General features: G+C 34.4%; 1 protein-coding gene across 1 annotated transcript in view; it reads right to left on the bottom strand.

The window, feature by feature from the left end:
* The window catches only part of LOC101997307, a 453,400-nt gene that overhangs the window by 317,134 nt on the left and 123,701 nt on the right, over positions 1-12,565 (bottom strand). Inside the window, exon 8 of the mRNA XM_026789039.1 lies at positions 637-678. Within this exon, the coding sequence (XP_026644840.1) occupies positions 637-678 (42 nt within the window). The remainder of the gene's footprint in view (positions 1-636; positions 679-12,565) is intronic.

A 12,565-nucleotide genomic window follows, 5' to 3' on the forward strand; every position in this document is an offset into this window, starting at 1 on the left:
AAATGAAAGTTATTAAGGAAAAGTCAGAATTATTAATAAAGAAACTAGTTTCAGTTTCAGAATGCAATGAGAAGACATTTTAGTATTCTGTCTTCACTGTCGTTTTAGTTTTGTTCTTAATCCTATAATATTTTCTAAAAACTATTTAGTATTTCCCAACTAAATGTATATATCAAGAAAGTAAATCAAAATATTCTTTAAATATTCATAAATACAAATAAATAATTATATAGAGGAGTAAAGGAAATAAAGTTATTTACTGGACTAGGATAATGAACAATAGAGTGAATAAGAAATATTTTAACTAGACAACTAGTTAACTAGAAAAGTTGGTGACAATTGTGTGCCTTGGTCTTTTAGTGGGATCCCTGTCAGTGTGACCAGGATTTATCAATAGTGCATAAACTGGATTTTTGGAGCCCTTTCCCCATAGTGGGTTACCATGCTTAGCCTTGATATAGGTGGAAGGGTCATGGTCCTGCCTTACCTTATGTCAAACTTTATAGACCTGGGAGGCCTTACCCTCTCTGAGGAGTGAATGGGGATGGGGAAGCTGAGGAGGGGAGTGGGAACTGTGTGTGGTTGGTATGTAAAATTAATTTTTAAAAGATGAAAATGTTTTTAAAGGGCACTTACCACATCTATTATATCAGATTCATTTTCATGGCTAAGATCAGTCTACAAAAAAACAGAAAAAGAGAAGTAAATTATTGTTTATATAAAACTTATTTATTTAATGGAACAGAATAAATATCAAATTATTTCCACTAATGTTTTCATATCTTAATTAAAGAAATGTATTCTTCTGAATCTGAGGAACAATCTGTAAGTCTCCATTCTTATTGGAGAAGCAGAAAATTCATAAAGAAGTTTGCTGTAGGAACTCCTTCAGCCAATAGGCTTAAGACACTGGCCCACTTTGGGTGTTGTCACATGTAATATAAATGAGACGAAAAGCGTGCATGGGCCTCTTTGCTGCTCGACTTGATTTCAGTTCTCAGCTTATGCAGAGGACTGCAGATCCATATCACTACTCTTTCTGAGAATTTATCCCCAGATAAATAAACCTTTGTTATACTCTATTCCAGGCTATTGTGGAACTCTTTTACAGACAACAAACTGGTACCCACGTAGCCAGAGTCCATGTCATTGCTGGGGTCTTGCCCACACTCCTGTCTACAGTCTTCTCCCACTTCACATATCTGAACTACCCCTCTGGCATGCTGCTGCACACTGTTTGGCTGTCCCACCACGTGGTGACTTGGCAATTTCCTACCATTCATGCTTAGCTTGGTCATGCCTACTAAGTGGCTGACTTACTGCTGCCTGGTAATTTTTGCCAAAACTCCTCTGCAGCTTCTCTGGATTCTTCCACGTCTGCTCTGATCAGGCTGAGCTCTGACTCCAGGAGCAAGGGCTACTCTGGCTTGATTCCCCAGTTCGGATCTGTGAATACCTGGCCCAAGCTTCAGGCAATAACCTCATAGCTCATGACTGCCTTCAAGCTGAGTTGCTTAAATTCTACCCAAATCAAACCTCTGTATGCAGAGCTTACCTAAGAGCTAGTTACTTAAAGAGCTACTTTCTTAAGTAGCTAACTAAATTTATTAGTAATTCTAAGTCTCAGGTAATTCAGGTACTGATCTAGAACCTGCCTTACTGTCACAACCGCAACATCTGTTGGCCAAAAAGATTATTCCACCTATGACAATTTTCTAAAAATTATAATGGAGTTAAGTTATCCTGACTAATAAGCAAATAAATAAATCCGAAAATAGTAAATAAACCTCAAGATAACTGCAGACAATATCACCACTCAGGAATTTAACAATTTTTTTTGTTTCCACGATGGATGGAACTCTTCAAGAGCTATATGAGCTACCTTGTACATGCATTTTTGTGATCATGGTGGCTATTAGCTCTTCATATTATATCCTTAAAGAAATGGTTTGATAACAGAGTCACGAATGAGAAACTTTAAGGAAGGTACAGTCTTTAGCTAAACGGATTTATAATATTAAAAATGATGGAAAAATTTAAAACCTTGGAATCACATGTATAGAATGAGAACCAGAAAAAAATGATTTGATGAAATAATTAGAATTATCTTAGAAGGAATCTTTTTACCACATCCGAGTAAAAAATTAAAATCTTATGTGGAAAAGGTCCCTGAATTAATTGTAAAAGGAAAACTGAGACTTTGTCAATTAACAGGAATAGACCCAGCAGAGATTACAGTACCTTTTACTACTGATGAAATTAAAAAGGTATGGGAAGACAATGAACACTGACAAAGAGCTTGTACTAATTTTCTGGGAGAGATTAACAGCAACTATCCCAAAAGCAAAAGAATTAACCTCATAAAGAGAGCTAATTGGATCCTTCCCCACATTGTACATGACACACCAATAACTGGAGCCCATACATTCTATACTGATGCAAATGAATCAGGAAAGGGAGGTAACAAATCAGATTTAAGTAAAGTGGAACAAAGCCCTTAGGGTTCTATCCAAAAGTCAGAATTAGATGCTATTCTCATAGTACTAAGGGATTTTAAAGAACCTCTCAATATTGTTACTGTTTTGCAATATGCAGAAAGAGTAGTTTAGCATATTGAAATCACTGAATTTATACCAGATGATACAGAATCGATTTCATTATTTATTGAGGCTCAAAATATAATCAGATATAGGCTTTGTCCCATATACATAACACACATCTGATCTCATATGTGTCTGCCATATCCTCTAGCACAAGGTAATGCACAAATTGATCGATTATTGATTGGAAATGTGCTGAATGCATCAGAATTTCATAAAAAAATATCAAGTCAAAAGCAAAGGTTTAAAAAAGGACTTTTCTATTACATGGCAACAAGCTAAGGAGATTATAAGGTGATGTCCTACTTGTTCTTTCTATAACCAAGCACTGCCACCTGCAGGGAATAACCCAAAGGGTACTCAAAGGAATAAAATCTAGCAGATGGATGTGTTCCACTTTTTATAATTTGGAAAATTAAAATATATACACCACATCCTTGACACCTATTCAGGTTATCAATGAGCTACTGCTTTGAATTTAGAAAAAACTGATTTGGTAATCACACATTTACTAGAAATTACGGCCATCATGAGATTACCTGCATGAATAAAAACAGAAAATTTCCAGAATATGTTTCTAAGAAAATGAAACATTTTTTGCTTATTATAATAATCATAAAACATATTACAGTTATATCACACAATTCTACAGGTCAGGCAGTTATAGAAAGATCAAGTCGAACTATAAAGGGTATATTAAGCAAACAGAAAGGGATGAAAAATACCCCAGAAATGGATTGTATAATGCTTTATTAACCTTGAATTTTCTTAATGCTAATGAGAAAGGAATAGTGGCAGCAGAGAAACATTGGATAATAGAAAAAAACCTCTGAATTAAATCTGCCTGTATATTTCAAGGATGTGTTAACCTCTGAATGGAAACCAGGAGATATGTTACATTAAGGAGTTTTGTTCTTGTTTCCACAGGAGATGAAAAGCTATGGATAGCATCAATATTAATAAAGATTCAGTTTGGGGGAATGGGATGGTTGAGATGGAGGAAGGGTGAATATGGAAGCAGAGAAGAAGATATCTTAATTAAAGAAGCCATTTTAGGGTTGGCAAGAGACTTGGCTCTAGAGGGGTTCCTAGGTGTCCAAGGGGATGTCCCCATCTAGGTCCTGGTGCAACAGAGGAGAGGGTGCCTGAACTGGCCTTATCCCATAGCCACACTGATGAATATTTTGCATATCACCATAGAGCCTTCATCCAGCGATGGATGGATGAAGATAGAGACAGAGACCCATATTGGAGCACTGGACTGAGCTCCGAAGGTCCAGATGAAGAGAAGAAGGAGGGAAAACATGAGCAAGAGAGTCAGGACCACAAGGGGTGCGTCCACCCAGTGAGATGGTGGGACTGATCTAATGGGAGCTCACCAAGGCCAGCTGGACTGAAACTAAATGAGCATGTGATCAGACCAGACTCTCTGAATGTGGCTGACAATGAGGGCTGACTGAGAAGCCAATGATGATGGCACTGAGTTTTGATTCTACTGCATACCGGCTTTTTGGGAGCCTAGTCTGTTTGGATGCAGACCTTCCTAGACCTGGATAGAAGGGGGAGGACCTTGGACTTCCCACAGGGAAGGGCACCCTAACTTCTCTTAGGACTGGAGAGGGAGGGGGGAAGGGGAGGGGGAGGAGTGGGGGGGAAATGGGAGGAGGTGGAAATTTTTAATAAATAAATAAAAACAATATGGGTACAGAAGAAAACTTCTTCCATTCAATGAATGAAGACTAAAATACTCCAGAGATTGTTTAATGTTGGCACATTCCAAGTTTCAATGTTAAGTTCAGAAAAAAAACATGTATCATATTGGAAGCACTATGTATATTACAAAAGGAGCATTAGTATATGAGTTTGATCTTGGGAAATAATACTTTTTACAAAACAATGTATTTAGCAAACCAAAAAAGAACAAACCATTAGCTTAAAAGTCTTTAAAGTAAGCTTTTAAGTTAAATAAATTCAACTATGTATATATAAATGAAAAATTAGAATTTGACTTTAATCCAATGATTTAATAGAAAACCCTACATAGAAAATTTTATAAATGCAAAAAATAGGTATAAAGTATCTATGAAAAACTTAAAACTGATGAAAGAAAATACAAAACAAAAAAATGGTGTTTAACCACCTAGAATAGGAAGATTCAATACATTTTAAATGTCAGTTTCTCTCAAATTAACAATCCAAATCAAAATCCCAGAAATCATCATGTGGATATCAACAATGTGATTTGCTAAATGATATAAGACTAATAATAAATTATTAAGGAAGAAAAATAAGTTTAACAATACTGGCTAGTTCCCTACTTCAAGACAAACCTGTGGGGATGAATGGAAAGGAAATTATGGTACATATATACACAATAGAATACTATTCTATCTTTGAAAAAGAAATTCTGAAAATTTCTGTGAATTATTTGTCTTATTTCCTTTTTTTGCTTACTATAAAGTTAATGTTTTTGAACAGTACTAATACATTCAAAATTCAACCTGTTAAAACATTCAGATAATAAAATAAAATATAAAAATAAGCCTTCAACTATTAACTTCTATAAGATATCACTTGGAAGAGAGGTGAATAAATTGTTCATGATGTTTTGTTGAGAGAACTGTTATTTTCTAACCCAAGAGAAGAATGAAATCATAAATGTCACCCAAATATGTGTTTTCACTTTAAATGAGAGATTCCAAGTGATTCCAAGTATGGCAGTCTTTTCTTCCATGATAGTTTAAAAGTATTGTCTCCCAAACCAGACAATCAAGAGACTTTCTATAACAGAGGAGATTACTATTATAATGGAGAGGCCAGAATGAATTCTAGTGTTCAGGCCTTCATTGGTTTTTCATAAGCTTTCATTTAAAAAAAAAAACAATAGATGTGTTTCTTGTAACCCTGACTGCTTCCTTAGGGAACTGAGTCCTTGCATTCTTAATGGAAGAGTCACTATAATATGTGTGTAACATTCAAAATCCTCACCCTACCTCTGAAAAATGGTCACGTCCTATACATCTTATTGCAAATTGAAACTTTACCCTTGTCTTTTTCTCAAAGATGAAGACTCTTAAGGGTCCCTGAAAAGACGTGGTTTTTCTCCTCCCTCCCTCCCTCCCTCCCTCCCTCCCTCTCTCCCTCCCCCCCCTCTCTCTTCCCCCCAACCCCCGTGTTTGTGTGTGCATGCACACAGACATGCACACACGACACATGCATATACATGTCTGTGCACTAGTTGCTTGCAATGGAACCAGATTTTCTGCAAGACTGGTTAGCACTCAGCCACTGTTCCATCTCCCAAACATCATTTCTATATATCTTGATGTGTTCTGTTCCTTCTACAAATAATCAGATTTCAAAGGGGTCAAAATTCAAAAGATAATGCAACTATAGTACATTATAAAACAAGTAAAACTATGGCAATCAGTATGTTTTTTCAGACAAATAGTAATCAATTTATGTCATGATCAAGCTATTCTTGTGTCTCTACCCAAAGGATGCTTTATCCTACCACAAGGACACATGCTCAAATATGTCCATTGTATCTCTATTCATTATAGTCAGAAATTGAAAGCAATTTACATGTCCTTCAACAGATAAGTGGATAAAGAAAATGTGGTACATTTATACAATGGAGTAATACCCAGCTGTTTTAAAAATGACGTCATGGAATTTTCAGGCAAATGTATGGAACTAGAAAAAAACAATCCTAAATGAGATAACCCAGAACCAGAAATATGGCATGTATTCACTTAGCCATTAAATAAGTGATATCCAAGGTATAATCCATAGACCAGAGAGGTTAGATACAGATCAGTGAACTAGGGGGGAACACATGGTTCCTTCTTAGATGGTAAAATACATAGGTCAGATATGGATGGGCATGTGAGGATCCAAGAGAAAAAGAGAGGCAAGATGGAGCAATAAGGTATAAAAATATTGAAAGTAAAAAGTAACAGGAAAAACTAAATACATGATTTTATAATTTAGATTCTAAACTATCAAAAATAAATATTTCATACCCACAACTGTAAGTTAACATACTAGGAAAAATACTGGTGTACAATCTGGTCATATCCTCATGAAACATTTATCCAACATGACATTGATCAACTATACTTAAAGGGTGAGCATAAACATGTGAAAGCACTGTAATAGATTAAAAATACATACTCCCCTTAGTATCAATGTGACAAAAGGAAGCATATTACATGAGTTGTATGAAATATTTATAATAGGAACATAGACAGTGCACTAGCATTCACGAAAGGCCAAGAGGAAGACAATATTGTAAAATATATATCAAGTTTCTTATTGGGATGATAAAAATATTTTAGATGATAAAATAATCATCTAAAACATTAAAAAATATATACTATCATGTCTTATTACAAAATACTAAGTAGTTCTTTTAATATTTTATGAGATTATCATGTAATAATATGGTTTCTCCCTTTCTTTTCCTTCCTCCAAACCTGCTATATACCTCGCCTTGTTTTCTTTCAAATTCATGACCTTTTTTTCATTAATTGCTGCTAGATGTATGCATAAATTTCTGAAATACAACTTTCTCAGTCTATAAAATATTGCTTGTATATATGTTTTCTGGGATGACCACCAAATGATTATATTTTTACATGAGTATTACCTCAATTAAAGTTAATGTAATTACTCTCCCTTTAGTTTGCATAACTTCAACTAGTCTGTTTAAAACCACGTTTCTATGAACTACATTATGACAGTATGTACAGATCATGACAAATGTGTTGGCACTCAAATCAGAAGCTTCCAGAATCTGAAACAAAAGTCTTTTACGAACAAAAGCACTTGTATTAGACAAATCTGATAAGTAGTTATATTTTGCTGTTTGAACTTCAATTTAATAATTTAGAAAAGAAAGTTCATGCTTTTCAAGATCATAAGGAGAATAAGAAGTATAGAAAGTAATTAGCACACCATTACTATTTTATTAAGTCAATTTTTTTGAACTGTTAGATGAGGTAATGACAGCTATCTTCCAGTGAGTAAAACAAGTTCCAAATTTTGCTATTCACAGTAAAGTTTCATAATTTTCATTTCAGATGTTTTGTTCATCAGTAAATATGAGTTAGCAATGCAAATGTAAATCATGTTACACTAGTTTTAGAAAACGAATGAATAAAAATTATTTAATTTTATAAACTGACAATATTAATCACTGTAAACTCTCAAACAATATAAAATTGTACAGTTAAAAAGAAATTGTGGTGGGGGACTGGAGAAACAGTTATGTCAGCAAATAAGACCACTGGCTAGTGCATTCAGATGATCTGTTTTTTTATTCTTAGCATCCAGATAACAAACAACTCATAACAATCTGAAACTCTGGTTCTAAGGAATCTGATGCTTTTTTATAGCCCTAATGTGTATTATGAATTCATACTTTACACAAAATATATGAAATTTAAAAAGCCAGAGGCATAAAATATTTTTAAAAAATTTTAGCATTGGGTTTTCCTTATCAGAATCATCTAGAAAAATCTCCGGGTTCCCATATTCCAAGATTTTAATTTATGTTTTCATAGACAATGATGCAAAACATAACTTTATAACAATCTTCAGTCAATGTTGATAAGAAATATTATCTTGGGATGTTGTCAAATTTTACATTTAAGGCCGCAGTAACAAAAACGCGTATATAGTAAAAACTACATATTGCTTCCATATATTGTTACTGGTAAGGTTAAATTTATTAAATTTATTACATATATGTGTTTGTTTGAATAAAGACTTTTCTTGATGTTTGTCTACAAAAAAATGTGTCCCTTAAAGTACAATTATGAATAGCTTCCATATTGTTAGTAACATTAAAAATATTTTTACTTTGGTAGATTTTTAGTAATGACTTAAAACAGAAAAACCTAGATTCATACCAAATATTATTGGTATTTTTCTACACACTATGTATCAGATATAATACAAACAATAATAAAACAATTTACATTCTTCTGAAAAAGCCATTACAATTATATTTTGAAATACATTGATTAGTGCTCTTTTAATAATGTAAAAATATTAGACTTCCATAGTCAGGAAGAAGCTTCTTTTCCAATCTTAAACAGTGTTATAACACATTTCTGAAACACTAGAGTATATGGTTCTCTAAGTATTATGATAAAGTACATATATTTATAAAATAAAACAAAGAATGAGATATGACAATCATAGTGGACGGAAAGACAGTGATGCTGATATTATGATAACTCTTGTTTTACCAAGATCTAGAACTGACTTAGATATCACAATCAAATACATTCACATATACACCTTTCTAAGTTAAGAATAAATAAGGATCAGTCTGCAGGGGTAACCCTCTCCAGCTACTACCACTCTCTTACTATCCCGTCCCAGCTTGCACCCAGGCTATCCCTCCCATCTTCCTCTCTTCTTCGGGGCCATAACATACCTCTGCCTGTTTGGGCACTAGGATGGGCAGCGCAACCTGGCAGGAGTTCCTTTGTTTCAATAGCCTGCCTGTAGCAAGGTAGCCCTGTTGTCGGTGAGATCCCTGGCCAGCTAGGGGCCCTGATACTGCACAAGAAGATCCATGGGGAACATTTAGAGGAAGAGATGGGCAGGTGCCAAAGCAAGAATTCCTCCAACAATCCGAAAATCATCACAAAAACACCAGAACCCAGCAAACTTACAACAGGAGGAATTGAACACCCTAATCCAGAAGAAGTAGAAATAATTGACTTTATGAAGGTGATGGAGTCCCTTAAACAGGAGGTAAAAAACTCCCTTAAAAAATGGATGAGAAGAATAACAAAAAGTTTGAAGAAATAAATAAATCTATAAATAATACCCTAGGAAATCAAGAAAAATTAATCAAACAGATAATGGAAACAGTTCAAGACTTCAAAACTGAAATGGAGGCAATGAAGAAAACACAAACCAAGGGAAGGCTGGATATGGAAAATCTAGGTAAACTAACAAAGACTACAGAAACAAGCATAACGAACAGATTACAAGAGATAGAAGAAAGAATCTCTGAATGTAAAGACACCATAGAGAAAATAAACACTCTGATCAAAGAACACAGCAAATCAAATAAATTCTCATCACAAAACATTCAGGAAATCTGGGACACAATAAAAAGACCAAACCTTAGAATAATAGGGATAGAAGAAGGAGAAGAATTACAGCTCAAAGGCCAAGAGAATATATTCCACAAAATTATAGAAGAAAACTTTCTCAACCTAAAGAAAGATATTCCTATGAAGGTTCAGGAAGCATACAAAACACCTAATAGACTGGATTTAAAAAAAAATCCCCTCTCCATATAATAATCAAAACACAAAACATACAAGAATAAAGAAAGAATGTAAAGAGTTGCAAAAGAAAATGGTCAAGAAACTTATAAAGGTAAACCTATCAGAATTACACCTGACTTCTCTATGGAAACCATGAAAGAAAAAAGAGATGTACTGCAGAAACAGAGAGACCACGGATGCAAGCCCAGACTACTATACCCAGCCAAGCTTTCATTCACTATAAATGGAGAAAACAAAATTTTCCAGGATAAAAAAAAAATTAAACAATATGTAGGCACAAATCCAGCCTTATAGAAGGAAAATCATAACCCAAGGAATCCAATATTGGCAACACTGCCAATAATAACTCAGACAAAACCTTCAGCAGCACAACTCAAATAAAGGAAACACACAAACTCTACTACCAAAAAAAATAATAATAACTGGAGTCAACAACCACTGGTCATTAATATCACTTAATATCAATGGACTCAATTCACTTTTAAAAATGCACAGACTAAGAGATAGGATACGAAAATAGGATCCAACATTCTGCTGTTTACAAGAAACACACCTCAACCACAAGGACAGACATCTACTCGGAGTAAAGGGTTGGGAAAAGGTTTTTCAAGCAAATGGACCTAAAAAACAAGTGGGTGTGGCTATACTAATTTCTAACAAAATTGACTTCAAACTAAAATCAGAAGAGATGGAGATGGACATTTTATACTCATAACATGAACAATTAATCAGGATGAAGTCTCAATCCTGAATATCTATGCCCCTAATATAAAAGCACCCACATATGTAAAAGAAACACTACTAGAACTCAAGGCAGCCATCAAAACAAAAAACTAATAGTAGGAGACTTCAGTACACCTCTCTCACCAATGGACAGGTCAATCATAGAGAAACCTAACAGAGAAATAAGAGAATTAATGGAGGTAATGAATCAAATGGAATTAACAGAAAATTCCACCGAAACAGGAAAGAATATACCTTCTTCTCTGAAGCTCACAGAACCTTCTCAAAAATTGACCACATACTCGGTAACAAAGCAAACTTTCACAGTTACCAAAAAAAAAAAAATTTAGTAACCACCTGTGTCTTATCCGATCACCATGGATTAAAGTCAGAATTCAACAATAATGCTACCACCAGAAAGCCTACAAGCCTATGGAAACTGAACAATCAACTACTGAACCACCTCTAGGTCAAGGAAGAAATAAAGAAAAAAATTAAAGTCTTCCATTAACTTAATGAAAATAAAGACACAACTTACTCAAACCTATGGGACACTATGAAAGCAGTGCTAAAAGGAAAGTTCATAGCACCAAGTGCCCACATAAAGAAAATGGGGAGGAGGCAGAAATTTTTTTCAACAACTAAAAATAAATAAATAAACAAAACAAACAAACAAAAAAAGACTATTACCAATTTGTAGTGACAGGAGCAGTGGAGCTGCGTCCCCGGCACCCGGCTACCTGCATGGTTAGCTTATGACCAGAAATAATTACACGAAAACTGTATTTTTTAAAACACTGAGTGGCCTATTAGTTTCAGCCTCTTATTGGCTATCTCTTACATATTGATCTAATCCATTTCTAATAATCTGTGTAGCCCATGAGGTGGCTTACCAGGGAAGATCTTAACCTATGGCTGTATCAGGTGAGAGAATCATGGCGACGCCTGACTCGGCTTCTTTCTCCCAGTATTCTGTTCTGTTTACTCCACCCACCTAAGGGTTGGCCTTTCAAATGGGGCTAAACAGTTTCTTTATTAATTAACCAATGAAACCAACAGATTAAAAAAATCACTCTCACTTCACCAATTAAATTATATAAGTGACCAAATGGATTTCAAAAGAAAATCAATCCATTTCTTGTAAGCAGATAATAAAATAATCTGTAAGTTGAACAACAAAAAAAAAAAATGGAGAAAGCACACATTGGAGACTTACGAGAACAGCTGAAAGCTCTAGAAAAAAAAAGAAGCAGACTCACCCAAGAGGGGTAGAAGACTGGAAATAATCAAACTGAGGGCTGAAATCAACAATATAGAAACACAGAAAATAATCCAAAGAATCAATTAAACAAAAAGCTGGTTCTTGGAGAAAATCAACAAGATTGACAAACAACTATCCAAACTAATCAAACGGCAGAGAGAGAACACACGGATTAATAAGATCAAAAATAAAAAGGGGGGCATAACCACAGACACAGAGGAAATTCAGAGAATCATTAGATCTTACTACATAAGCCTGGATGCCACAAAATTGAAAAATGTAAAAGAAATAGACATCTTTTTAGATAACTACAATATACAAAAGTTAAACCAAGACCAGGTGAACAATATAAATAGACCTGTTAGTCGCAAAGAATGAGAAGCTGTTATCAAAAAAAAAAAAAAAACCCAGGACCTGATGGTTTCAATGCAGAAGAAGAGCTAATACCTATACTCTTTAATATATTTCACAATATAGAAACAGAAGAGGCATTGCCAAATTCCTTTTATGAAGCTACAGTTACCTTGATACCAAAACCACACAGAGACTAAACCAAGAAAGAGAATTACAGTCAAATCTCACTCATGAACATAGACACAAAAATTCTCATTAAAATACTGGCAAACCTAATCTAAGAACACATTAGAAAAATTATCCATTATGAT

The sequence above is a fragment of the Microtus ochrogaster genome, unplaced genomic scaffold (assembly GCF_000317375.1).
Source record: "Microtus ochrogaster isolate Prairie Vole_2 unplaced genomic scaffold, MicOch1.0 UNK13, whole genome shotgun sequence".
Lineage (NCBI taxonomy): Eukaryota > Metazoa > Chordata > Mammalia > Rodentia > Cricetidae > Microtus > Microtus ochrogaster.